The sequence below is a fragment of the Cutaneotrichosporon oleaginosum genome (genome assembly GCF_008065305.1).
Source record: "Cutaneotrichosporon oleaginosum strain ATCC 20508 chromosome Unknown ATCC20508_contig07, whole genome shotgun sequence".
NCBI classification, from domain to species: Eukaryota; Fungi; Basidiomycota; class Tremellomycetes; order Trichosporonales; family Trichosporonaceae; genus Cutaneotrichosporon; species Cutaneotrichosporon oleaginosum.
In genome coordinates this window covers 599,657-625,087 of record NW_027072176.1, presented here as the reverse complement: position 1 = coordinate 625,087, position 25,431 = coordinate 599,657, and the positions used below count along the sequence as shown (strand labels likewise).

The window sequence follows — 25,431 nt, the reverse complement described above, 5'->3', positions numbered from 1 at the left end:
GTTAGATGCCTGCCAATTTATAGACGATGGCTTGCCCCGGTCCTCTCCTCGCCTCCGCAGAGTGGAAGACCAGGGGATCACATAGCTTGGGGCGTCGGTGTCCTCCTCGCTGATCGGAGTAAGCGGCGCTGCTGTCCTCCGTGTCCGCACTGCACCACCGCTCCTCCAGTGGAATGCGATTCGAGGCGCTGTGAAAAGAGCAGATTCCTCGGTGTGGACATGTGGAATCGCTTCGTTGCTCGCTGCCCCTTGGCGACGCTATATTCGGCTCCGCCAACCCCATCACCGCTTTCAAGCGTAACCATAATAAGACTTCTGTACCAGCGATGTACAGAGACGATCATGCTTCCCACCGCCCCAGGAATCTGAGGCTTGAGTTGACTGCACCGCATGCTGCAAGGACAGCTCGCGCGAGTGGAAGGACGAGTCGCGTGCGGAACGGAAGCGGAGGGCGAAAGAGCTGTGCGGAAAGAATAGAGATCAAAGTCCGCCACATTCTTGGAGGGTCAACACGTGATCCGATCGATCAGACATCAGATGTCATTCCCCAGCTCATCCAAGCCTCGAAGCCTCTCCTCGCCTCTCTTCGCCTCCCTCCAGCTCGTCAAGCTCCGTCATGCCTACGCTCCACAACTGCTGCACCGACTTGCGACGCATGCACAGTCATGCTTAAACGTACACACCCTGCGCTCGTGACCTGCTTGGGCGTGGGCCGGCGAGACGCGGACGTCCCGCCCATGCATCGCCTCGGATAGGCGAGCCGTACAGCAATACCGTCGCTCCCTCCTCGGCTCCGCAATGGATCCGCACAACGAGGCCGAGGACACGACTTGCGCATTGCACGGCGGGCGCTTCCATGGCGATCTGGGAACGGTGAGCTATGAGCTAACCAGCCAGTGTCAGCAATCCGGCTGGTGGCGGCCCAGTGTCGTAGGCTGTGCCTGCGTTAGCCCCCCACTCCGTTGCCTAGTTGCCCAGTCGCCCGAACTACTTTCTCGTCCTCACATGTTCTTTCGCACATCATGGCTCAGCTGTACGATTCGCCTTGGCCGCCCGCGACGGAGATCATCCCCTTCAGCCCCGACTCCGAGTACTCAATGTACTCGCCACGCTCGCCGCTCGCCTCGCGACCCATCGGCGCGCTTACACCCCTCCCAGAGCTCCCATACGGCGAGCACTACACCGAGCGGCAAGCCGAGGAGGGCATGGGTGAGGTGTACCGCCTGCTACCGCTCAATGTGCCCGAGGCGGACATCGGGAGCTTATACCGGTTCGAGCCAAGCTTCACAGAAGACTCGCGCCGGACATCACCCAACAACGGGCGCGAGAGCTACGAAGGCGACTTCTCGCATGGCTCGACGGCGGCTCTGATCCCTCGCCCGGCGTCGCGCGAACTCCCGTCCCCCCCGGAAGAGGCGTATCTTGTCTCGTTCGTCCTCAATGACCCAAGGCATCCGTACAATTGGTCGGCACTGAAGAAGTGGACGGTGCTCATTGTCGTGTGCTCTGCCGCCGTGTGCGTCACTGTCGCGTCATCGATTCAGGCCAGCACGTACCAGAACTTGGAGGACGAGTTTGACGTTCTGCGCATCGAGGCAGTCGCAGGCGTGAGCTTGTATGTCCTGGGGTTTGGAGTTGGCGCATGTAAGCTTGCCTTGCGGAAAAGGCTAACGCAGTGTTTCTCGGCCCCCTGAGCGAGTTTTACGGACGCTCTATTATCTACCTTGTATCTTGTGAGGAAAGCGCCCACCGTCTGTAAGCTCATGACAGTCGCCCTGTTCACAATCTTCAACATTCCGATCGCAACGGCTCAGAATATGGGCATTCTGTTATTCTTTCGCCTCATTACTGGTCTGTGCGGCGCCGGCTTCCTCTCCGTTGCCGGTGGCACTGTATCAGACATGTTCCGCCCCGGCACGACCGACCTCCCGACAGCAATCTACACGCTCGCGCCGCTCTCTGGACCGTGCCTGGGCCCAATCTTGGGCGGGTACATGAACCAAAATGTAACATGGCGCGCAACATTCTACCTCATCATCGCATGGGGCGGCGTCGAGTTCCTCCTCTTGTGGACGCTCGTGCCCGAAACATTCCTCCCAATCGTGCAGAAGCAGGAGGCGCGCCGCCTGCGTATCTCGACGGGCGAGGGCGCATGGACGTCGCCAAGCGAGAAGAGCGGGCGCACGGTGCGCGACGTCTTTCCCGCCGCCCTCTGGGTGCCCATCAAGCTCATGATGTCTGAGAAGATGGCGCTGGCGATGGACACGTGGACGTCGCTCATCCTCGGTATCATCTACCTCTTCTTCAACGCGATTCCCTACACTTTCAGGACCCTGTACAACTTGTGCGTTGACACGGGGCGACGCTAACAACAGCTCACTCGGCGAGAGCGGGTTGGCGTTCCTCGCACTGGGGCTAGGCATGGTGCTTGGCACAGCGACGCAGCCGCTCTTCATCGCGCGCATCAAGGACAAGGGGATCAGAGCCGGCACCAAGCCTGCCCCCGAGACGCGCCTGCCCGTCGGCATGGCGGGTGCGATCCTCGCCCCCGTAGGGCTGCTGTGGTTCGCGCTCAGCAGTTTCCGCAAGATGCCGTGGATTATGCCGATGCTTGGGACGCTGATCTTTGGCGTGGGCGTGAGTGGCTACGCAGGGCGGTCGCTGACGGCAGTCCGTGTACATCTTCACCTGTGTATTCGGGTTCCTCGTCTCCACGTACCCCAAGTACGCGGCGAGCGCCATGGCGGGCAACACGCTGCTCCGCTGCGTCTGGGCTGCTGGCTTCCCGCTCTTCGCCCTACCTGTGAGTTTACCGAGGTATACGGCTGACGGAAGATGTACCAGGGCCTCGGACCCGAAGGTGCCACCGGCTTGCTCGCGGGCTTGTGTGCGCTGCTCGCGCCCATTCCGTGAGTCACTCTGTAAGGGTTGCGTCTGACTCCAGCTTCGTTCTCGCGCGTGTCGGGCCCCGCTTGCGTGCCAAGTCCGAGTATGCGTCGTAGCGATACGCGATACGCCCTAGACAGCTAGATGAGCGGGACGGTGGTTGATCTTCCGATTACCCATTTATCCACATTTCCTCTTGCTTCAGTCGAGCAACACGAACTGATTGAAGTAGACTGCAGACTCACAAGGCCCAGATGTGGAAGTGCTTACGAGTGGGCGACGAGAAGCATTGCGCGAGTGCTTGCGAGATTGGAGTAGCCGACTTGTTCGCAACTGATCGGAGGTATCTCGGTTATCAGCGGATCAGTGGAGCTACCTCGGACGCGTCGCGACGTGCGTCTTCACCTTCGCCCCGTCCTCACACTTCCCCCGTCGCGGTGTACGCACATGCATACATACCTTCGCCTACAGACATGTCTCATCAGCCAAGCCTAACAAGCTCGATGGATCCACGGAACCGCGTCAGGTAATCAGCCAGAATAGATCTCGCGGTATCGGTATCTAGACCGCATGGCGGGCCGAGGTGGGCACGGATTGATAACTAGCGGGTGTTGGCGGATGCTCGCATCTTTTCCCCCTCAGCGACAGCATGACGAAGAACGCAGACACCATCACCGTCGCGGGCGTCCAGCTCAACACGGGCCTGTTCATCAATAACGAGTGGGTCGCGGGCCGCGGCGAGCCGTTGCAGTCCATCGACCCAGCGACGGAGGAGGTCATCGCGACGGTGAGTCTGGATTCCCTCCCCTCGTACTCCCCGTCTCCTTTAATGTGCTGACGGCAGATCCAAACCGCTACGCCTGAGGACGTGGACGATGCCGTGGCGGCGGCGCGCAACGCTTTCGAAAACACGTGGGGCACGAACGTGTCGGGGCAGGAGCGCGGACAGCTGCTCTTTGCGCTCGCGGACCAGGTCGAGCAGAACATTGAGCGTCTAGCCGCTCTTGAGGTGGTTGATGCCGGCAAGCCTTGCGCCTGTATGTGTCCAAGGCTACGGCTCCTCTTCCTGTTCTTCGCTGACCCCAGGGGCACGCGTCGACATGGAAGACACTGTCGCGTGCCTGCGCTACTACGCGGGGTGGGCGGACAAGATCCACGGCACGACGATTGAAATCGACGACAAAGAGAAACACGCCGTGGCGCGCAAAGAGCCGATCGGGGTCGTCGCGCAGATTGTGCCGTGGAACTACCCGATCCTCATGCTTGCGTGGAAGGTGGGGCCGGCGCTCGCGGCGGGCTGCAGCATCGTCTTCAAGGCGGCGGAGCAGACGCCGCTCTCGACGCTGCTGTTCGCCGAGCTCGTGCGCGCGGCGGGATACCCCGCCGGCGCGTTCAACCTCGTCAACGGCGTCGGCGCCGTGACGGGGGACGCGCTCGCGCGGCACATGGACGTGGACAAGATCGCGTTCACGGGCTCGACGGCGACGGGGCGCCGCATCGCCGTCGCGGCCGCGCAGAGTAATTTGAAAGCTGTGACGCTCGAGCTCGGCGGCAAGTCGCCGAACATTGTGTTCGAGGACGCGGACGTGGGCGAGGCGGCAAAGTGGGCCGCCTTCGGCGTGTTCGAGAACATGGGCCAGAGTTGCTCCGCCGGCTCGCGCGTCCTCGTGCAGGCCGGCGTGTATGATGCTTTCGTGGCTGAGTTCAAGCGCCAAGCTGAGGCCTTCGCTGTCGGCGACGTCAATGACCCCAAGACGTTCCAGGGCCCGCAGGTGTCCAAGCTCCAGTTCGACAAGATCATGGGATACATTGCGGAGGGGAAGAAGGGCGCGCGCCTCGTCACGGGCGGCGAGAGGCACGGGAGCAAGGGGTACTTTGTGCAGCCGACGGTGTTTGCCGACGTCGAGATGGGGACCAAGATCGCCGACGAGGAGATCTTTGGGCCCGTCGCGAGCGTCATCAAGTTCGGGAGCGAGGAGGAAGGGATCAAGATTGCGAATGATACGAGTTACGGCCTCGCCGCCGCCGTGCATTCGCAGAACTATGCGCGCGTGCAGCGCGTCACGCGGCGACTGAAGGCGGGCACGGTGTGGGTGAACCAGGTGAGTGGCGGTGGCAGTCGCGACCAAGAGTATCCCATCACGACTGACACCAGTACACACTTCTCTCGCACGCAATCCCCTTCGGCGGATACAAGCAGAGCGGATGGGGGCGGGAGCTGGGCGCTGCGGGCCTCGAGCCCTATCTGACGACCAAGAGCGTGCACCACTACTACGGCGGGCCGTTCGAGTGGCCGATTAATCTGTCCAAGTTGTAGTGGGTAGTCGGCTCCGGAGGAGGGGGTGGTGTAGGATCAGACTCCTGGTGTTTAGAGGGGGGGTCAACGTAGCGAGCATGATTAGGAGCGAAGCATGCGGCGGGGGCGAGGCCGTGGTCGGTAATCGTGATGTACCTCATGCGATGCATATAACGCCTGTCCACCTCTTGCGTGCGTTAGTCCATCGCCACACAACATGCCCCTCTCGAGCGGGACGCCGTCTAACACCAAGTCGACGCTCGCGCCCTCGACAACGACGCCTCCCCCAAAGCACCGCGGCAGCCCCTCTCCCGCTCTCACCCCAACTCGCACGCGCACGCCAACCCCCTCCCGCCTCCGCCCAAACGCCTTTACGCTCCGCGCCTCAAGCTCCTCGCTGGCGCGCACCCCCGCGCGCTCATCGCAGGTGCGCAACGTCTCGGGCTCGTCGAACGCGTCTATCCCCGCGACGCCTGGCACACCCCTAAATTCCACGCCACCCGGCAGCGCGCGCGCCGCATTGCCAATGATCCAGATGCAGCGCGAGCTCGCGGCCGCACACGCACGCGTCGCGGCGCTTGAGCAGATTGGGCGCGTGCAGGTGTGTCGGTGCATGCAAGCGGGGGGTGGGACCGAAGGACAGACGACGGATGAGAGAGGTACGGAGGGGCAGGAGAGGGTAGAGGATGGGGCAAGACGGGCGAGTCCTGGTGCCCGGGCGTTCACGGCGAAGGCAGAGGAACTGCAAACGGACATTGATGCGGCGTGGGACGAGCTCGTGCCCTCCACCCCGCGATCGCCCGCGTTCGCCGCGGAAGGGCAGCGACCCGCGACAGCAGGCGGTAGAGCACGATCGACATCAAGGCCAAAGACACCCGCGAGCCCGAGACCGCGACCTGGACTAAGCCGGGGATCCACCCCCAGTCCAGCAGCGGCGGAGACAGAGAAAGCGCTCCGCGCAGAGCTGGCTGACGTGCAAGCTACCAACCGCGTGCTGATGGCGGCTATCGAGCGTTTGACGGCGGAGAATGCTGAGCTTGTGGCTGCGTGGGGGCGGAGTGTGCGCGTGAGTGATTGTTAGTATACATGATGAGTGTTTCAGTTATTACTTCGAGAAAACGCGTAGTGCGATAGCACGGAGAGTGATGTGAACGAGATCACGAGAAGCGTTGCAGCTGAGGGCGTCTGACTTGCTGCTGCCCGATAGTCCAACCGAGCATGGAGAGCAGCGCTCGGATGCCACACCCAGCGCACCTAGGATGGTACACGATGCGCACGCACTCTCGACAACCTCTCCGCGCTCCCACCGCTTACCTCACCATCAACTCCACGCCAGTTGCGCGCTCCCTCGACTGCTTCGAGCCTTCAGAGGCCCCTACCAGCCTGCGCTACACCACCCCCACCCAACCGTTCCTTTCATCTTATTCCATCTCCACCAAAAACAGCGTGTCCGTATTCGTCTAGTGGTGCGCGTTCTTGTGGTGCTTGAGGTGCACTGTCCGTCAGCTCTCGCTCCTGTGGCGCTCTGCGGGCGAGATAAAGCGCTGTACTAACTCTGATAGTCGATAACGTATCCTACGGTGAAGAGGCTTCGGCGCCGTCAGCTCACGTAACGTGCGGGAGGGGGGGAGAGAGGTGGGAGGAGTGGGAATGAGATGAGTTGTTGGAGATGGGTAGGTGAAAATGGGTTGGTGGAGGGGGAGGTGGAGGTGTTGAAATGTGCGATGGGGAGGGAGGGGAAGGGGATGGGGTGGAGGAAGTTGAAATGCTCCCGTGTCCGGCGACTCACGTGAAGATGGCAGCGAGGAGAGGCTTGCTGTGAGTTAGCGGGGTTCGCTTAGTGTTGAGATCGCGGGGGACGCGCAAGGCGCAGAACGGAGAGTAGGAGAGACTGGAGGGTGGGATGCGACCGTGTAGTTGGACGTCTGACCGACGTCCAACTTGACGTCCAACTTCGCTACGCCCTCTCGACGCCCTCTCAGCTCGCGGCGCGCGATCTATCGCGCCGGTGCGCGCAATGGCTACGCAGTGGGCGCGCGATGGTACGCGCGCCGGGCGCCCATCGACCCGCGTATTGACCGCGCCCTGCACCTTCCCCCCACACATCGACTCACCCCGAGGCGTTGGCGCCCTCGAAGAACTTGCCGCGGAGGCCACCGGCACGCTCCGAGGCCGGGAGAGGGCCCTTGGGGAGCTTGGAGTAGAAGTCGATGACGGCCTGGGTGCGGGCCGAGGTCGTGCCCGACGACTGGGGTTAGTAGTGACTCGGGAGAAGGAAGGCGAGGGTAGGCGAGGCGAGGCGAGGTGGGGCGTGATGGGATGGGATGAGTTGGAAGAGAGGAAACGCACGACGGCGCCCGGGGTGGCGATCTTGGGGGGAACGAGGCCGGTGAGGGTGCGGCGCGCGGCGGTGGCGAACATCGTTTTGGAGTGGTGAGGGATGAGGATGGGAGAGTGATGAGCAGGGAGGTTGAGACGGCGAGCACGGAGGGGGAGGGGGGGCCAGGGCGAGCGGGCGGGGGCGGAGGGAGGTGCGCTGGGCCAGTAGGCTGGAGGAAGGGCGTAGGGCGGGCGGACTTTCGCCGGGTGTTTCCGCTGTGGCGCGCGGGGGCAAAGTCGCGTGGCGGTTACTAGTGGAGGATGCCATGCCCCACTCCGATTAGAATCATTAGAAAACTATTAAGCGAGCGTGCCTGGCGGGCGCAGGCGCTGGGCGACCTGGGCGGATGACTTTTTCCAGAGCTGTGGGTGGGAAGACGGGCTCCCCACAGTCGACAGAGGGAGGAACCGGAATCTCTCCTTCTCTTCGACCTCGCTACCTCCCATCTCCTCCTCCTCCTCCTCCTCCTCCTCCTCATTCAAAAGGCATCGCCAGCTATCAGCTAGCGAGCACAGCCAGCAGCAGTCTAGATACCCCACACGGAGCAACACCCACCGCAATGGCCCCCACTGACTCGTTCAAGCGCGAGAGCGGCACTGCCCGTATCCTCGGCTCTGGCACTTCGGGTGAGTAGGCGCGGCGACCTTGTACCAGCCACGGCGACGGCGCCAACTAACCCCCTCGTGACCCCCCGCTCATCATCTAACACCAGGTATCGCCGAGCTGATCGTCTTCCACCCCGTCGACACCGTGGCCAAGCGCCTCATGTCCAACCGCTCGCACCTCTCGCTCAGCAACCTCAACCAGGTCATCTTCCGCAACGCCGCCAACGCCTCCATCGGTGGCAAGTTTGTCTCCCTCTTCCCAGGTCTCGGCTACGCTGCGGGGTACAAGGTTGCGCAGCGTGTGTACAAGTTCGGCGGCCAGCCATACTTCCGTGACGTTATCGACAGCAAGTCTGGCGACTGGTTCCGCAGCACTTTCGGCAAGAAGACGGGCAGCATGCTCATGCACGCGACGGCTGGCTCGTGAGTGTCAGCAGTGAACGAGGACTTTGGTCGGGAGCAGGCGGCGAGTCGCGGGCTGCAGAGCATCAAGGGCGGAGTGTTATCGCCGTGGCGTACGTCACGCGCGATAAGCATGTAACTTGGCGCATGTGGCTTCAAACACAGAATGCGCGCGGACACATGAACACAGCGAAGCCGAGTGGCCCGAGTGGGACGGGCGATGTGCACCACACGCATCGTCGCACACACCCCGGCGCCTTTAATAAACGAGTCAATTTTCCGCAACAACAATCTTCCCCGCATGCCCGCACGGCCCTCCGCTCGGCGAACGGATCTCGCACCCGCACCGGATGGGCTGAAGCTAACTCCAGGCTGACTGGTATCGGTGAGGTCGTCCTCCTTCCCCTCGATGTCCTCAAGATCAAGATGCAGACCAACCCCGACGCGCTCAAGGGCCGTGGCATTGTCAAGCTCATCACTGAGGAGGGTCTTGGGTCGCTCTACCGCGGCTGGGGCTGGACCATGGCCCGTAACGCTCCTGGCTCGTTTGCTGTGAGTGTGGATGCGCGCGATGCTGCAAGCCGGCGCAGCGGGCGTCGAGCGTGCAGGCGATGATATATCATGTGCAAATGCTGACCTCAGCTCTTCGGTGGCTCGGCCGTCACCAAGGAGTACGTCTTCAAGCTCGAGGACTACTCCAAGGCCACCTGGACTCAGAGTGAGTGTGCTCTTTTGCTTACAGACATGAACTCTGGCTGATAATAGACTTTGTCGCTTCCGTCGCCGGTGCCGTTGCGTCCATCACTGTTGCCGCTCCTCTTGACGTTGTGAAGACGCGTATCCAGAACGCCAACTTCAACACCAACGTCTCGGGTGTCACTGTCATCAAGGAGATGCTCAAGACTGAGGGTGCGGGCGCGTTCTTCAAGGGTCTTACTCCCAAGGTGAGTGGAAATGACGGGTGGAGGTGGAGGTGGATTGTGATTGTGATAATCTATAATCTCGCGTTTCACCGAGATCTACTTGAGTGGCGTCGAGGAGCGGTCACATGATGATGGCTCCTCCGCTCTTGCCGCTCATCACGTACCATCACCGTGTTCTGCAGACTAACTCCAGATCCTCGTCGTCGGCCCCAAGCTCGTGTTCTCGTACACGCTTGCCCAGTCGCTCATCCCCTTCTTCGGCAAGTACGTCTAAGCCGTCGACTAGACGCCAATCCTCCACCACTCGTCGTATCTGGGCTTGTTGCTCCTGTTAGGTTCTGTTGCATACCCCCCCTCCCGTCTGTACTCTAGACAACTGCTGCTCCATCATGCATTGGATGTTGCGGTTATGTACAGGAGCGGGATCCAATGACGTGGGCGGATGCGGCTGGCCGTCTGGATGATATGAATGATGCAAGCCTCGGGCGAGGTCGGCTTTGATCCGCACCCTTAGGACCTTACCTCCCACCCAGGCTCCGAGCGCTTTAGGCGAGGTTGCCAGGTGACAATAGCCGGCTTCGGCGGCGGGTGCTCCGGCACGCCTCGGCGTCTCTTCGCTCCGGCGTGCATGCATGGATGGATGTCCCGTGCCGACTTTGTGGCCCCGTCTTGACTCGACATCTTGATAATCTCATCTCATCTGTCTCTCATCTATTCTCAATACTCTCCCCCAAAACAGGTCAATCCCCATCCCTGACCGTCCCCACTCGTACGATTTCTCAGCCACCGACCCAGCCTTCATGTTCGCCGCTCGCTCTACTCGCTCCATCTCCAACATCTCGCGCAGGAGCATGGTGAGTTTCGCTGTCGTGGTGGCGAGCACTGGGCCGCGAGTGGCGACGCGTCAGCATCGCGTGCATGGTGTATTCAGCGTCCTCCGTGCCCCATGCTGCGCTCGGCACGGATGACTCAGCTGGTCACCACCCATCTCTTTATCATCCTTCCTCCCTCGCTTCCCGCCCGCCCGCTTCGCGTCCTGCAGACGCTAGTTGTACTTGCGCTAACTCCAGTCCACCCAGTCCGTTTACATCCTCGGCGCGCAGCGCACCCCCATCGGCGCCAAGGACGGCGCGCTCGCCTCGGTCTCCGCCGCCGAGCTCGGCGTGACGGCTGTCAAGGCTGCTCTCGCCAAGGCTGGCGTCAAGCCCGAGCGCGTAGAGGAGATCTACATGGGCCACGTCGTGCAGGCCGGTACGGGCCAGTCGCCTGCTCGCCAGGTCGGCATCAAGGCTGGGTGAGTGGCGCGGTGCTCGGCAAGGAGTGCCGAGCGAGTGTCGAGCGAGGAGGAGAGCGCCGAGCGGGCGTCGAGGGAGGTGGGGTCGAGCCCGAGGACGAGGGGGGCGCGAGCCAGCGCGGAGCGAGGTGGCCCGCTGGAAGGCCGCACCGGATGGGATGGGGAGTGCGGAACTTGGTTTAGCCGAGTAAGCCACGCCAACCTCGCCTCTTTCACGGAGATTCCACCCCATTCAGTCGCCCGCTCGACTCCCGATAGCGAAGCGAGTGCCCACGTACATCACGCTGACCCCAGCCTCCCCCTCTCGGCGGACGCTACGACCATCAACAAGGTCTGCGCTTCGGGCCTCAAGTCGATCTCGCTGTCCGCCCAGGGCATCCAGCTCGGCCAGCGCGGCCTGACTGTCGCTGGTGGCATGGAGAGCATGTCGCAGGCTCCGTGAGTGATTTGGGCGTGGCGTTGTGTCATTAGCGGCTTCTTTGCTGTGCTGCCTCAGCCGCCCGTCCTCGGCCTTCGGCCTCGAGCGCGCTCCCTTGCTAACCCCCAGCTTCCTCACCCAGCGCCACCTCCCCGTTTTCGGCCACTACGAGGTCAAGGACTCGCTCGTCGTCGACGGTCTCTTTGACGTCTACAACAAGTTCCCCATGGGCAACTGCGCCGAGCACACTGCCAAGCAGCTCTCGATCTCGCGTGAGCAGCAGGACGACTTTGCCGAGTCGTCGTACACTCGCGCGCAGGAGGCGTGGGCCCAGGGCCTGTTCAACGAGGAGATCGCCCCTGTGACCGTCAAGACGCGCAAGGGTGAGGTCGTCGTCAAGGAGGACGAGGACTACAAGAAGCTGCTCAAGGACAAGTTCCGCAGCATCAAGTCTGTCTTTATCAAGGATGGCACTGTCACGGCCGCGAACGCGTCGACGCTCAACGACGGCGCGGCCGCCGTCGTCCTCGCGTCCGAGGAGGTCGTCCAGAAGGAGGGGTACAAGCCGATCGCCAAGATCCTGGGCTACGCCGACGCTGCGTGCGACCCCATCGACTTCCCGACTGCGCCGACGCTCGCCGTCCCCAAGGCGCTCGAGGCCGCCGGTGTGTCCAAGGATGACATTGCGCTGTGGGAGTTCAACGAGGCGTTCTCCGTCGTCGGCGTCGCGAGCGAGAAGGTCCTCGGCCTTGACCGCTCCATCGTCAACACGCGCGGCGGCGCCGTCGCCCTCGGCCACCCCATCGGGTGCTCGGGCACGCGCATCGTCGTCACCCTCATCCACGCGCTCAAGCCCGGGCAGAAGGGTGTCGCGGCCATCTGCAACGGCGGCGGCGCGGCCACTGCCATGGTCATCGAGCGCCTCTAGGGCGATGCGCCGCGCGCCGCGCTGTGACCCCGTGAGCATGGCCGGTGAGCGGCAGCATGTAGCGTGCGAAGCGCCGCGAAGCGCGAAGCGTCGACGTAGTATAGAGGTTATGCATGGATAGCAGACTACGACGTGACATATCCGTGGGCGAGGTCGACGACGCGCGCCCACGGGCTGTACTCCTCTGGCCCGTATCGCGCGCGCGTGTCGAACGGGGGCAAGCGTGGCTGCGCGTCCGGCCGCTCATACCACAACCCGGCGGCGACGAGGACGAACAAGACGCCTGGCATGCGCGCCCGCATGCCCGGCGCGCGCGCGACCCTCCAGGCCTGCAGACAGAGGCTGTACGCCGCGACGGCGAGCATGCTCCATGCCGGCAGGCGGGCGAGTGCGTGCCTGTACACGCTGGGGTGCGGGGGCGTGGTGTCGACCATGTGGAGGGCGGTGAGGATGGTGGCGGTGGCCGCTAGGAGGTTGCAGAGGGTGCTGAGGTCGACTTCTGGCGGGACGGGGCGGCGCGGGCGGACGCGCGGGGGGGACAGGTGGGAGGTTGGGGCCGGGGCTGGGGTGGAGGCGGCGGGGACGGGGACGGTAGGGCGGGAGGGAGAGGTGGAGGGGGTCACCGCCGCTGGAGCGGCGACGGGGGCCAGACTGGGGACAGGGGCGGAAGCAGCCGCGCGTGGGGCGGGAGCGGGGGAGATAGCCACTGGTGTGGCGGGAGCGGACGGGGCGGTAGCGGCGGCGTTGGCGACGGCGGAAGAAGCGACTGGAGTGGGAGGCACGGGGTCAGGCGCGACGGCGACCGGAGCGAGCGTGGGAGCGAGCGTGACCGGGGCGATGGGCGAACCTTGGGTTGCGGACTCGGGAACGTTGGGGGGTGGGGCGACGGACGCGTTCGTCGCCGGTGCGCGCGTCGGCGCAGGAACCGCTTCAGGCGTCTCGTCTTCGCTATCTGTGTCCTCGCGGTAAATCTTGTGCGTGTGGCAGCGCCTCACGCGGCCGAATGGCCTCACGTCCGCTCCACGCGTCGCCCTGCTCACCTCACCCTCGCCCGCGGCGACGGCACGCACGGCGGCCGCGAAGGCGTCGAGCAGCGTGGCGTCGAGCTGGACGTGCGCGAACGGGGTGTAGTCTGAGTCGGTGCCGGAGGCGTCGGAGTCGTCGGGGGTGTCGGCGGCGATGGGGATACTGGCGGCTCGGGTAGGAGATCCGGGCGTGCCGGCGCCCAAGCTGATCTCGGCGATGAGGGTTCGTAGATCGCGCGGCGGGAGCGCGGTGGATGGCATCGTATGGAGGGTTATGTGGCGGACACGGAGGTGGCGATAGAGTCTACAACGGCGATGGGGTGCACGCAGACATGCATAGATTGGGATGTATATATCCCTCCCGCGCGTGCCCCTTGATGGCGAGAACAATAGAGAGCGTTTCGGCGCCATCACTGACACCCCCGTCAAGTGATCGGATCATGCCCCGATCTCGCCGCGATCTCGGGGCTCGACTGCACTGCCACCTCGCGATCTCGCATCACTTGCGGGCAGCGACACGAGCCGCCGTCTCGGATGAATCTACGCACGCCGCGCCGTTCGTTTTAGCTGTGCTCATAGCCACGCCGCGTAGCTCCAATCTCAACCGTTGCATGCACCACCTGTCTGTATCACACTCCCTCGACCGTCTCGTGAAACTCGTCCTCGCTCACCTCACCCTTGCCTCCGCTCTCCCGCAACCGCGCCACTTCTCCCTTCAACCGCTCATTTTCGCGGGTCAGCCCCGCCGCCGCGCGCCGATACCCGGCATGCTTGCGCGTCTCAGTCTCCAACCGTGGCCGGAGCACACCGACGGCCTCATCATACTGCGCGAGCGCGGCGTCTCGCCGCTCCAAGCGTGCCCGAAGCCGCGCCTCCGTCGCGCACGCCTCGTCGAGTGCAGCACGCAGCCGCGCCTCCTCCGCCCGCGACTCGCCGAGGTCCGTGCGTAGGCGTGTCTGCTCCGCCTCGCTGGTCCGCAGGTATCCGGTCAAATTGTCGATTTTGGTTTGCACGGCATCGCGCTCGGCGCCGCACGCGTGCTCAAGCTGCGCGCGCAGCTGGTCCTCGCGGCGGCGCAGCGCCGCGCGCTCCTCCTCCCACCGCTTGCGGTCGGCCGCCCACCCCTCTCTTTCGGCCTCGACGTCGGCGTCCCACGCCTCGCGCCGCGCGGCGAGCGCGTCGCGCATCGCGTCTTCCGTGTCCTCGCGGAACCGGAGCCACGCCTCGAACTCTGCGCACCCGGCTTCCGTGTCCCCGTCCGCCACCTCGTCAAACACGCCCTGCGCGCGCAGCCGCCGCCGCCGCCAAAACGCCTCCCACGCGCCGTAATCCCCCACCTGCTGCCCTACGAAGCCCGAGTACGCCTCCCGGAACGCCGTGTGTTCCTTCAACCACCGCCATCTGTCGCGCACATCCCCCAGTTCGGCTTCGAGGCGAGCAATACGCGTCGCGCTCGCCTCGGCATCGCGCTCGCGCGCGGCGTCCGCATGGCGCGCGTTCTCGCGGGCACCCGCGGCGTCTTTTTGAGCCGCGAGCGCCGCGCGGCGCAGCTCTGCTACTTCGTCGCGCAGCGCGGCGTCCGACGCACGCAGCCGCGCTAGTTCGGTGTGTGCGCGCGCACTCTGGGTTTCGGCGCGGCCGAGGCGCTCTTCTGTGTGCGCGAGCGTGCGGAGGAAATTGTCGCTCTCCGCGCGCAGCTCAGCGATCACTTCGGCGTCCGGACGGGCGCGCGCGCTGCCTGGGCGCAGCGCCGCGAGCACGCCGTCGTCCCGGAAAAACGAGGATTTCTTCTTTGGTTTCCGAGAGCGTGAGCGAGCGCGGCCGCGTTCCGGCTCGGACTCGGCGCGGTCGAGCGACGGTGTGCTTGCTTCGCGCGAGGAGTGTGTGCACGACGGTGGTGAGGGCGGCCGATACCCGACGGGCAGGGAGGGACGGCGCCGGGCGGCGGGGGAGGGGCCGCGGTGCTTTGAGAGGATGGGCGGGGCGTAGTCGATGGGAGAGGCAGGGCGGGCGTCGCTTCGTCGTCCACTGTCGTCGCTGTGTCGTCCGCTTGCGCGGCTTTGCCTTCCGCTGTCTGGTCGTTGTGAGCTGGCTTGGCTTCGTCGTCCCATATCGTAGGTTGCCTGCTCAAGAGGAGCGTCGGGAGACGCGGCGCGCCCGCGAGACCGCTCGCGCCAGCGTGTCGGCGTGAGTCCACGGAGAGAGGGCATGGTGAAAGTTAATGCGATAAGTAAGGTGAGACGTGCAAGAGATGCGGGCGCAGTGTCTTATGGCTATGGAAGGTTGCGATGCGAGTGATTGACTGATGAGATCTGGCCGCGTTTCAGCAACCGAAACACAGCGTTGAGCTTCGTCACCATTTTGATTAGGGATGTGCTGCTGGAAATATGGAGGCATGGTGTAGAGACAAACCACAGCTGCAACACCACACTTGGGTTGTGTTGGCGGTGGCGGTGAGAAAGAATAACATCAATGCAGTCCATGTTGAACGCACTTGCGTCAAAGACGACAATCTATGCAGAGCCCGTAGATCTAGGCGAGATCTAGGCGTGTAACTGAGTGAGCGGCGTAAGGCCGGAACAAATTGAGGGTCAATATCTACATCAAACAACGGCGCTGTCGTCAAACGGGTCGCCATCGTCAAACGGGTCGCCGTCGTCACTCGGATCGCTGTTGTCGTCCTCGATGAGCACGTACTCGCACGCACGCCCGCGCCACTGGGCCGGCTTCCACAAGTGGCGCCTGCTCCGAATGCCGCTCATAACCTTGTCGACTCCGCGCATCGACTTCTGAGCGCCAGCGGCACTGCCATTGCCACTCTTCGACCCGTGACGGCCCAGAAGGGGCTGGGTGAAGTTTGGGTCGGGGAAGAAGCTGGGCAAGGCCTCACCGACGCGGGTCTCTTGTGAGCGGCGGCGGATGCTGAAGCGGAACGTGGCTGTGCGTGCGCCAGCCTGGATACCTCCTGCGGTGGTGTACGCGGGCACATCTTGCACGGGCGGGGTGAGCGGTGACGTGGAGACGCGGTATACCACGCGTTTCGAGGGGAGAATGGGAGAGGTGCCGCGGAACTTGGTGCTGCGGGTGATCGTCGGGACGAGAGTGGCGCTGGAGCCGCTGGAGAAGTTGGAGGAGGGCGAGGGACGCATGGTTTGAGTGAGTGTGTCGTTGGAGGATGCTGAGGACAGGTGGGATCGTGGGGTAGAGAGCGATGGCATTGTAGCGGGAGAGGGGTCACGGAGGAGAAAGAGATATAGCAGGAGAAATGAGGGGATCGGCAAACTGTGGAAAGGGATTGATGTAGTGCTGACCCGAGTGGCGGGACAGCCGGCCTGGGAGGAGAAGTAAGGCGCGCTCAACGTGCAGGTAGCACAACACAACCGCCACTGTCAGCCTGCTTCGCCACACGGGGCGTGCACAGCCAGCCATCGCGGCAAAGCACCACCTGGGAGAAGTGGTGGCTATCGCGTACAGCTCCGACTGCAGCGGAGAACAATGTGAGTATGCATGCTGCCAAACTCTATCGCCCCATCATGCTTGTCGCTGCACTGTTCATGCGCGAGGCCCTCCCTCACCCCCTCCTTCAATTGAGTGGTCCCGAAAACTCACAACTTTTTCCGAAAAACCTCCCATCCTTTTCGACCTCACATCCCACTCAACCCACTGCACCCGGCTGCGAGTACGAGAACAATGCATAACTATTTAGACACGACACCACGGCAAATGAGAGCGGAAACTTGGAAACTTAGTTGAGGGGCACGCGGGCAGGCACGTAGATGACGCGCTTGAGGCCCTTGGTGCAACGGCGGAGCGTGGACCACTTGCGCTTGTGGCAGCGAGCGTTGGGCTCGAGCGGCCAGTCGGGGTCAAGGAAGCCGAGGGGAGAGGGGGGCGGGGCAATAGAGCCAATGGTGACATCGTCGGTAGCGTATCCCTCCAGGGCAGTCATATACCCGTCCTCCGAGAAGTCGGTGCCGGAGTTGGAGAGGGTGATCGTGGCCGTGGTCGTGCTGGTGACCATGGTGGGGTAGGTGGGGAAGGTGGGCGCCGCTGGGACGGTCTCGGCGGCGACCTTGCGACGCTTGAAGAGCGCCACGATGGTGGCGTGTCGCTTGGGCTTGGCATCGCAGAGGGCGGTATACTTCTCCTCGAGCTTGGCGTGCTTGGCCTCGAGCTTGAGGAACATGGCCTCGAGCTCCAACTTCTTGGCCGTCATGGAGCGAAGAAGCTCGTCGCTCTTGATGACCTCCAGCTGGAGGATGCTCTCGTCACCCACGCTCTCGATGTATGCCTGCTGGAGGTTGGCGTTGCGCTTGCGGAGCGAGTCGCGCTCGGCCTCAGCCATGGCGATGCGGCTCTCGGCGGCCTGGAGGTGGGTGAGAGTGGCGAGGATGCTGCCCTCGGTCGCGCGCAGCGTCTCGATCGCGAGGCGGTCCTTCTCCTGCGAGGTGCTGGACGAGTCCACTGAGGCGAGGCTGGGCGCGAGGGTCTCGGGGGTGGAAGGGAGTGCGTCGAGGGCGACCCGGGGGCCGGCGATGGTCTGTGCCTGCTGGGCGAGCGTGTCCACACGGGAGCGGAAGGCCAGCTGCGCCTCAAGCGCGGCGATGTGGGCGTTCGCGGCGTCAAGCTCAGCGGCTGCGTTCTTGGTGGTGGTGGGCGACGAAGCGGCGCTCTCCTCCGTGCTGGACGACTTGTCGTTGGAGGAAAGACTGGTCTCAAGCGAGGCAATGTAGGCCTTGGCGACGAGGAGCTCGGCGGCGACGTTCTTGGTGGGGGATGAAGAGTGGATCTCCTCCTTGGTGGAGAGCGAAGAGTCGCTCTCATTCTTGGTGGTCGACGAGGCCTCGCTCTCGTTCTTGATGGTCGACGAGGAGTCACTGTCCTCCTTGGAAGTAAAGAACGACATGTCGTCGAAGGAGATGCTGGTGTCAAGCGTGGGGGGAGTCGACGAAAGGTCGAGAGTGGAGTTGGTGGGCGAGTAAGTCTTGATAGAGGTGGTGCTCATCGTGGGCAGGTTTGGAGTTGTTTGGGAGCGAAGAGTTGGGTGGTGAAGAGCTGAGTTCGGTGATGAGGTGTTGGTGGAGAGGTGGGAAGTGCTGGTGATGTGTGGATACAGGGTGTGTGTGGTGCGTGGTGTGGGTACAGATGGGGGGAATAGAAGTTAGAGATGAGTTGAGAGCGTGGCGGGGCTTATATGTCTGCTGTGCCAGTGTCGCCGTGTTTGCTCGACGTTGATTTAGCTGACTCGTCTCAGGGTGTCATAATTCAACTCCACAGAGTTGAGACATGCACTCACAAATACGTCAGGTCATCAATGGCTAGTGTACGCTTGTATGGGGTGGCTGAGCGGTGCGGCCTGAATTGAGCAGACGCCGGCCGGTCTGAATTGGGCAGTGAATTCTACTCTGCAGCATTCGAGATGTTTTCGTTGACAACGGTCGTAATGGGAGCTTAGCAAGCTTATGTCAGATTGGTGTGCGCCGTTCTCCTCGGCTGTTGCACCGGGACGACGCAAGTCGAGGGTTTGAACTTCAGGAAGGTCGTTGGATGGCCATCTGTCTCACGCTCCCGACTGGTGCTGAGTTGCCATAAGGCTTGTCCTCCTCATCAAGCTGCGCAGTGTGGCGCGTGGGTGTTACCATGGATGCCGTGTTAGCCCTGTTGCAGGAGAAAGGCGGGCCATTAAAGAAAGCCAAGTGAGTGGCATAGACCCGTTGGATGCAGCCATTAATCGAATTTGGCATTTGCTGACATATGTTATCGAGGTTGGGACCTGAATGATGAGGGGAGAGTCAACTGCGGGGGCCAGAAAATGGTTGCCCGGCTTCTTAATGGCATGAGGGGTGGCTGGTTGAAATCGAGTACCCTTGAGGGAGGAGGAAGCGGGGCAGGACATCGCGACAGGGAGCTGGAAAGGTTCGGTAGCGAGCGGTGCACCTGTTGTATGGGCGACAACGGAGGCCGAGGCCAAGCGTGTGCCTGCGTGGAAGATGAGCCCGAGGCCGAGGGCGACGTTCCCGTTTTCCGTGGAAGACTATTATGATGGGATGAGCAAGTCGACTATTTGTCGACCCGTGGGCGAGGGTGGCGGCGAGTGTGGTTTTGGAAGAGGCAGGAAGCTCCCTAAGAGGGAAGGGCGGCGGGAGCAGCGGAGCGGAGGACGGCGCTCTGGCGTTGCCGGCGACGGGTTGGCAGTGGAGCGGCATTTTAGGCGGGGGCGTTGAGAGCCAGGATGTGGGACAACGACATTCGTGAGGCGGGCTTGCTTGCACGATCGGAGTGTGAATTGATTTTGGGCAATGTGTCAGGGCTGAGACTTGGTGAGAGGGCGGGCATCGGCCTAAAGGTCGCGGCTTTGCGGCGTTGCGCAGTCGGCACGGGACACGGCAAATGACGAGGTAGCGGGGAGAGTGAGGATGAATGGGGTGGCCATGGGATGGTGAGAGCTGCGGGGAGGGGAATGAGAACAGCGAGGGGGAGTTTGGGGGAGAGTGGTGAGTGGGGTGGCGGTGAGGGGAGAGGATACGGTGAAGAGAGCGATAATCATGATGGAGAAAGGAATTAATGTTAAAGATAGGAGTGATGATGAACAAGTAGAACAATGCGAGCGGGAGTGATGGAGGATGAGGTGGTGATGAGAAGAACGAAATGTGGGTGGCGAAAGAGTCAGTGTCAGTGGAGGAAGGTGGCCTTCAGTGCGATGGTGAGAGTGATGGCTGACCCAAATGAACACTGCTCTAGTGCTCTCTCAATCTCTCACATCCCTCAAAGCAGTAGGCTCTGCAGACCTCGAACGCTCACGCGCCGTCGCCGCCGCCGCCGCCGCCGCCTCCGCCACAACAGGCACCTCGGCATCCGAACCACGCGCCTGATTTCAGTGCCTGCCCGACTAGCGGGACGAGCAGACTCTAACCCTCAAATAATGCCCAGCTGATCGAGAGGGCTTTTTGAACTGTGAGCTGTGAGTCTTCAACAATTAGTCATGCGTAAGTAGGCAACCGCGCTTATCTCGAGACGGCCCGCGGCCGACTATTCATATACTCTGTGGTTATGACTTGTGGCGGCAGGGATGGTTTCAGGCAGCGAGCCGGGTGCCTGTAGTCTGCCGAGGTTGCTGGCAGCCAGCAGCGAGGCGATGGCTGCGCTAACGCTGACGCCTCGGTCGGCGATCGGCACGGTGCATGGGGGCGAGGGAGCTCCGTCCTCACTCTACACTCACGCGCCTGATTTCGTAACGCCGCCACGGGTGTTGACTTCTCCTCGCGTGGACTCCTCGTGGCTACCACGTGTCTCCCGCGCGGCTTCACCCCACGGCCTCCAACCGCGCCCACCCAGGCCCCGCGACGACATCGAGCGCGGCAACATGCACCGCGACGACCTGGAGCACGACAGCGGCCGCGAAGAAACACAGCGGCGCGCCGACGCTGTCGACGCCCGCCCGCGCAAGCTTGTGCCGGAACCACACCGCGTTCGTGGTGGCCAGCATGATAGGGAGGAGGACGCCGAGCGCGAACCCGTCCGCCGACTCCTGCATGCGCAGCGCGCGCGCGAGCGCGAGATCTGGCGACCGCAGCGCGATGCGCCATGCACGCGTGCGCATGCTGCCCGACGCGAGCGCGGACGCGAGACGCACCGCGCCGGCCGCCGTCGTAAGTGCCTCCATACGGGGGCCGAAATTCGCGCTGTGCCGGGGCCCGGGACGGTCACTTTTTCGTCGCGGTGCCGGGTTCGGCGCAGCACGAACTCGGGACTCGGACTCGGACTCGGAAGTCGCAGCTCGGAGCAGAGCCGTGAGCGGAGTCGTGCTCGGAGACGGGGAGGCGGAGGCGGAGGCGGAGGCGGTGGATGGTGGCGCTCGGACGTGGTGGATGGGCGATGGGTCGATTGGTGTTTGGGAACAGGGAGATCGTCCGATGTCAATGGCACCACTCTCCAAGCTTCAAGCCTCCAACAACAACGTCAACGGCGACACGATGCATCTCTCTTTTCTTGTAACCATCTCCGTCTCTCTCTTTCTCTCCTTTGCACGCTCTACGCTCCACACTGCTCGCTACACCATGACAGTCAAGGGGTGGTTCACCCACCCCTCGACGCCCTCGACGCCCTCAATGCCCTCCGCAGCGCCTGCGGCGCGCCCCAACCGCCGCTGGAGCTGGCGCCACGCTCACCCACCCCCGCCCGACACGCCTCGGCGCTCCAAGTCGCATCTCGGCCTCTCGCTCCTTGGCCACGCCTCACCCTCACCCTCCTCCTCCCCCTCGCCATCGATCCACACATGGCACGCGCACACGCCCTCGCCTCCCTCGCCCCCGCCCTCCCTCTCTTCGCGCGCTCCCTCTCTCCCCTCTCTCCCCTCCCCCTCGCGCCGCGCCTCCATGTCGCGCCCCCACCCCACGGGCCAAACGCGGTTCAAGCCCACGCGCCCGACCTGGCGCTTCCTCAAGAGCCTGCGGCCAGCCAAGCCGAGGGCGACGGGCGCGGGCACAAACGCCAACGCGGAGCGCGAGATGGCGGACGAGGTCGCGAGCGAGTCTCCACACCCAAAGCGCGCGTTCTCCCTCCTGCGCTCGCCGCGCTCGCCGCGCTCGCCAGCACGCCCCGCACGCCCGCGCGCCCCGCGCTCGGCTTCGCTGCCGCCGCGCCCCGCCCCCGCGTCCGCGACCATGGTCTCCACCGCGTCGTCGCGGAGCGTGCCTGCACCTCCGCGATCCACCTCGGCCCCGTCACCCTCGGCCCCGTCACCCTCGGCCTCGTCCTCGGCCTCGGGCGCGAGCTTGGGCGTAGGCCAGAGCGCACTCGCCGCACGCGCCCCGCGCGCGCGCTCCGCCAGCACGGCGCACATCGCGCTCGGCGTGGTGTGCGGCACGGCTGTGGCCGTGTCGCCGTGGTCTGCGATTGCCGCCGCCGTGCTTTTCGCGGTCGTGCTGAGTGCCGCGTACTGTCCATCTACGCGCGCCGGCGCCGCGTGGCGCGCATGGCGCGTGCGAACACCGCTGGAAACGGAATAGATTGTAGGCAGTGTACCTGTACATATGTACCATCTAGTACAACAAGGAGTGTGGGGGCGTGGGATTAGGCTGGGGGGATTATAAGATGCGCGCCGCGCGGACTGTAGTAGCTGTGGTTGGCGGGCCAGCCGCCGAGTGTTCTGGGTGGGCGTGGAGGATTGTCGAGCAAGACATGGAGCAATGACAGGTAGCGGATATGTGGGAGAGCGGGCGGAGGCGTGAGTGTTCAGAACAAAGTCCGAGTCAGAGTCAAGCGAAATCACGGGTTCGGCGCGTAGATCTCGTCGTATGCAGGCGGGAGGTGCACCTCTCCTTCGTCGTCAGGAAGGGCGTCGTCGAACGCGCCAGCGTCCGCGTGCCGGATGATCGTGGGGCCTCGGCGCAGACCTGGAGCTGGCCCCGCTCCTGGGTCTTCTTTGCCCGAGCCACCCGCCGCGTATGGTAGGGCTGATGGCCGCTCGTCGTTCCGTGAGCCTTGGCGCGCGACGAGTGCGCGCGTTTGGCCGTAAGGGTAGGCGGCGCCGGGAGGTGCTGGGTAGGCTGTGGGGTAGGCCGAGGACGAGGGGTATGCGGAAGACGAGGGGTATGCGGAGGCTGTAGATGGCGACGGAGCAAAAGCCGCACCACGGCTGGTCGAGCGTGAGGGCGGGTGGAAGGCGTGTTCTGGCGACAGGGCGCGGTTGGCGACCGTCCTGTCCGGCGTGGGCTGACCCGAGGACCAGGCCAGCGCCGACATGGGCGTCGGCATGCCGGACCGCGGCGTGGCCATCGACGAGAGGGGGATGCCGTTGACGTCGAACGGCGCTTTCGTGTCCACCAAGAGCTTGGGGGCTGGGATGCGGCCGTCGGGCCGGCGCGAGGGGCCGGGGAGAGACATTTGGCTCGGCGCGGGAGCGACGGGCGCGACGATGCCGCCGATCGGCATGGTGTGCGGGTGGTGGGGGTGTGGTGGGGAGTAGGGGCCAGGGGTGGGGGAGGGCTCGCGTTCGCGCCAGCCTGGAGTGGGTGGGCCGAACGTGTTCGTCGGAGATGGGTGGAAGGCAGGAGGGTATGCGGGCGACGGCGTTTGGAGCGCGCGCTGCGACTGGTATGGTGGGAAAGCGGAGTACTCGTCCTCGTCCTCGAGGTCGTACTCCGAGTTTGGGCGCGACATGGTACTTAGGGTCCGGGCGTAGCTGCTTCCGTCGACGGCGAAGGCGTCCATCTCGCTGTTATCCGCCCATGCCGAGGAGAGTGTGGCTGCGTCGTTGAAGGTCGACGTAGGGGTGGGGTCGAAGACGTGTGGGGGATTGAGGCGCGCATGAGCCTGGGGTTGGGGGTGGGGTGGGAGGTGAGTGCGCGACTGGGAGTGCGCGTTCGAGAACACCTGGACGCTGGCGCGCGCCTCGGCGCGGCTGAGGCCGGCGCGAGTAAAGTGCTGCGATGGCGAGTGAGGTGAGTAGTGAGGCGAGTGGGGCAAGGGCGATGGCGCGCGAGATTTTGAAGAGTGGCCATGGCGCGCATAGCCGCCGCGGGGGGGTCTAGGTTTGGGGGGTGCCTTTTGGCGGCGGCTGCGGCAACAGTACCAGATACTGGCGATGGCAATGAGGAGTGCGGCGCCACCGACGGCGATACCGATGATGATGGGGGTTGTGAAGATGGAGGGCGGGGGGGAGGGTGATGGGAGGGAGTCGGGGAGGACAGCGGATGTGGTTGGTGGGAGGGGAGGGGTGGAAACGGAGTGGATGAGGAGGGTGGGTTCAGAGGTATCGGTGGAGGTGGTCGAGGTGGTCGAGATGGTCGAGGTGGTGGGCTCGAATGGGTCGGACTCGGTGGTTGATAAAGTAAAGTCTGGCGAGGTCGTGGCAACTGGGCCGTACGAGGAGACTGTTGTAGCTACAGGTGGGCCGACTGCGGCCATGCGCGGCTCGGAGGGGGTGGGAGGGAGTTGCGACATGGCGGGGGGGCGGGAGGCAGGGGGGGCCTGGGGGGTCGATGATGAGATGAAGGTCGATGGACGATGAGTGACAGACGACGGACGTGAAGAGAGAGTGAGATGAAGCGATGAGGAGATGGAAATGAACGATGAGAGAGAGGATGAGGATGAGGATGGAGAGGATGAGAGTATGAGAGGGGCCAAAACACGTTCCAGGGGGAGAAAACAGGGGGGGGGGGGGGGGTGTCAGGATTTGAATACTGCGCGACTTTAGAATTACGGCATTACAAGGATTAGGAAAGGATTACGACTACAAGGTTTGTTCCAGCGACGTTGAGCGAGTGCATGAGGTGAGCAGCGAGCTCTGATCCTCTGAACGTACGTACCCAAGCCTTCGTCCTCGTCCTCGTCCTCCTCATCTCTTCACAGTTTCCACTTGGACAGGCAAGAGGGCAGCCCAACACGCGTCACCCTCGTTATTCACTCCAACGGAGGTCGCCGTAGCTCGCAGCTCTCTCCCTCCGCTGCGCACTCTCTCTCTTAAACCCCCAAACCATGAATTGATAAAGACCCCGCTCTATATGACTATCCCGACTCGACACGAGCACAAGCACAATCACACCCCCTAACACATTGCAGGCCTGATGTCAGCATCCCGTTCCGCCTCCCTCCGCCTCCCTCCGCCTCCCTCCGCCTCCCTCCGCCTCCCTCCGTCACGCCCGCACCATCATCAACCATCGTTCCTGCCTGCCCAGTGCGCTATTCCACCCCCGCATCCGGTCCTTCGGCCGTTCCGGCTTGCCGGAGCACTTCAGGCACCCACCCAGTCCCAAGCCGGTAACGCGCCTGACCCTTATGTAGCGTCGTCCACAGCTCGCCACCAACCTCCTCCCAACCCACTTACCAGATCTTGTCCTTTTGAAACCCCTGGCTGATTTTGCGCAACTCGTTCACCTCAACTCGCGGCTTGGTCGGCTTGAAGCCTAACACTCGCTTCGCTCGCGATCCATCGAGGTGGATAGGCGTTTCTGGCGTCAGCGGGCGTCGTGCGCAGTGACAGTGAGACAAGGGCTGCGCCACCGCAGATTAGGGTCAACCCCCGGCGGGCAAATCTTGCAAACTCCATTCCTCCACATCCCCACACCCCACCCACTTACTTCTGAATGAATGCGCATCGAGGAACGGCGAGATCGGTGTCGAAGATATCGGCGGCGAAGACGATGCGAGCATCTGTGCCCACGCGTCGACATGCTTCAGGTCAGGATTGTGTGTCAACCTTATTATCGCCCCAGGCTGTAACCGAATAACCCGGGACCTGGCCTGGGCACAAAGTTCCATGCCCCTTGGGGCC

General features: G+C 63.4%; 13 protein-coding genes across 13 annotated transcripts; 5 read left to right on the top strand and 8 right to left on the bottom strand.

Annotated features, from left to right (window-relative positions):
- Positions 1 to 1,205: 1,205 nt before the first annotated feature.
- Positions 1,206 to 3,002, top strand: COLE_07466 (uncharacterized protein; the record flags this gene model as incomplete). Its single annotated transcript, XM_018420375.1, has 7 exons — positions 1,206 to 1,644; positions 1,677 to 1,733; positions 1,771 to 2,344; positions 2,376 to 2,637; positions 2,672 to 2,803; positions 2,836 to 2,909; positions 2,945 to 3,002. The coding sequence occupies 7 exons, from the start codon at positions 1,206 to 1,208 to the stop codon at positions 3,000 to 3,002; spliced, it is 1,596 nt and encodes a 531-aa protein (XP_018278605.1).
- Positions 3,003 to 3,535: 533 nt separating this feature from the next.
- Positions 3,536 to 5,203, top strand: COLE_07465 (uncharacterized protein; the record flags this gene model as incomplete). The annotated part of the gene is made up of 4 exons (XM_018425402.1): positions 3,536 to 3,673; positions 3,731 to 3,923; positions 3,973 to 4,988; positions 5,042 to 5,203. The coding sequence occupies 4 exons, from the start codon at positions 3,536 to 3,538 to the stop codon at positions 5,201 to 5,203; spliced, it is 1,509 nt and encodes a 502-aa protein (XP_018278606.1).
- Positions 5,204 to 6,967: 1,764 nt separating this feature from the next.
- On the bottom strand, positions 6,968 to 7,603 carry COLE_07464 (uncharacterized protein; the record flags this gene model as incomplete). Its single annotated transcript, XM_018423295.2, has 3 exons — positions 6,968 to 6,998; positions 7,297 to 7,430; positions 7,532 to 7,603. The coding sequence occupies 3 exons, from the start codon at positions 7,601 to 7,603 to the stop codon at positions 6,968 to 6,970; spliced, it is 237 nt and encodes a 78-aa protein (XP_018278607.2).
- Positions 7,604 to 8,121: 518 nt separating this feature from the next.
- COLE_07463 (uncharacterized protein) lies at positions 8,122 to 9,766 on the top strand (the record flags this gene model as incomplete). Its single annotated transcript, XM_018423296.2, has 6 exons — positions 8,122 to 8,188; positions 8,275 to 8,590; positions 8,941 to 9,121; positions 9,212 to 9,287; positions 9,335 to 9,513; positions 9,686 to 9,766. 6 exons carry the CDS (start codon positions 8,122 to 8,124, stop codon positions 9,764 to 9,766), a joined length of 900 nt encoding a protein of 299 aa, XP_018278608.1.
- Positions 9,767 to 10,292: 526 nt separating this feature from the next.
- COLE_07462 (uncharacterized protein) lies at positions 10,293 to 12,132 on the top strand (the record flags this gene model as incomplete). Its single annotated transcript, XM_018423297.2, has 4 exons — positions 10,293 to 10,346; positions 10,563 to 10,786; positions 11,081 to 11,224; positions 11,334 to 12,132. 4 exons carry the CDS (start codon positions 10,293 to 10,295, stop codon positions 12,130 to 12,132), a joined length of 1,221 nt encoding a protein of 406 aa, XP_018278609.1.
- A 125-nt stretch (positions 12,133 to 12,257) lies between these two features.
- On the bottom strand, positions 12,258 to 13,418 carry COLE_07461 (uncharacterized protein; the record flags this gene model as incomplete). Its single annotated transcript, XM_018425403.1, has 1 exon — positions 12,258 to 13,418. One exon carries the CDS (start codon positions 13,416 to 13,418, stop codon positions 12,258 to 12,260), a length of 1,161 nt encoding a protein of 386 aa, XP_018278610.1.
- Positions 13,419 to 13,786: 368 nt separating this feature from the next.
- On the bottom strand, positions 13,787 to 15,367 carry COLE_07460 (uncharacterized protein; the record flags this gene model as incomplete). Its single annotated transcript, XM_018425404.1, has 1 exon — positions 13,787 to 15,367. The coding sequence occupies one exon, from the start codon at positions 15,365 to 15,367 to the stop codon at positions 13,787 to 13,789; it is 1,581 nt and encodes a 526-aa protein (XP_018278611.1).
- A 393-nt stretch (positions 15,368 to 15,760) lies between these two features.
- Positions 15,761 to 16,306, bottom strand: COLE_07459 (uncharacterized protein; the record flags this gene model as incomplete). Its single annotated transcript, XM_018425405.1, has 1 exon — positions 15,761 to 16,306. One exon carries the CDS (start codon positions 16,304 to 16,306, stop codon positions 15,761 to 15,763), a length of 546 nt encoding a protein of 181 aa, XP_018278612.1.
- A 596-nt stretch (positions 16,307 to 16,902) lies between these two features.
- COLE_07458 (uncharacterized protein) lies at positions 16,903 to 18,162 on the bottom strand (the record flags this gene model as incomplete). The annotated part of the gene is made up of 1 exon (XM_018423298.2): positions 16,903 to 18,162. The coding sequence occupies one exon, from the start codon at positions 18,160 to 18,162 to the stop codon at positions 16,903 to 16,905; it is 1,260 nt and encodes a 419-aa protein (XP_018278613.1).
- Positions 18,163 to 20,161: 1,999 nt separating this feature from the next.
- On the bottom strand, positions 20,162 to 20,743 carry COLE_07457 (uncharacterized protein; the record flags this gene model as incomplete). The annotated part of the gene is made up of 1 exon (XM_018426704.2): positions 20,162 to 20,743. The coding sequence occupies one exon, from the start codon at positions 20,741 to 20,743 to the stop codon at positions 20,162 to 20,164; it is 582 nt and encodes a 193-aa protein (XP_018278614.2).
- Positions 20,744 to 21,214: 471 nt separating this feature from the next.
- COLE_07456 (uncharacterized protein) lies at positions 21,215 to 22,165 on the top strand (the record flags this gene model as incomplete). Its single annotated transcript, XM_018425406.1, has 1 exon — positions 21,215 to 22,165. One exon carries the CDS (start codon positions 21,215 to 21,217, stop codon positions 22,163 to 22,165), a length of 951 nt encoding a protein of 316 aa, XP_018278615.1.
- A 259-nt stretch (positions 22,166 to 22,424) lies between these two features.
- On the bottom strand, positions 22,425 to 24,101 carry COLE_07455 (uncharacterized protein; the record flags this gene model as incomplete). The annotated part of the gene is made up of 1 exon (XM_018423299.2): positions 22,425 to 24,101. The coding sequence occupies one exon, from the start codon at positions 24,099 to 24,101 to the stop codon at positions 22,425 to 22,427; it is 1,677 nt and encodes a 558-aa protein (XP_018278616.1).
- An 879-nt stretch (positions 24,102 to 24,980) lies between these two features.
- COLE_07454 (uncharacterized protein) lies at positions 24,981 to 25,310 on the bottom strand (the record flags this gene model as incomplete). The annotated part of the gene is made up of 2 exons (XM_018423300.2): positions 24,981 to 25,108; positions 25,238 to 25,310. 2 exons carry the CDS (start codon positions 25,308 to 25,310, stop codon positions 24,981 to 24,983), a joined length of 201 nt encoding a protein of 66 aa, XP_018278617.1.
- Between the last annotated feature and the right edge of the window lie 121 nt (positions 25,311 to 25,431).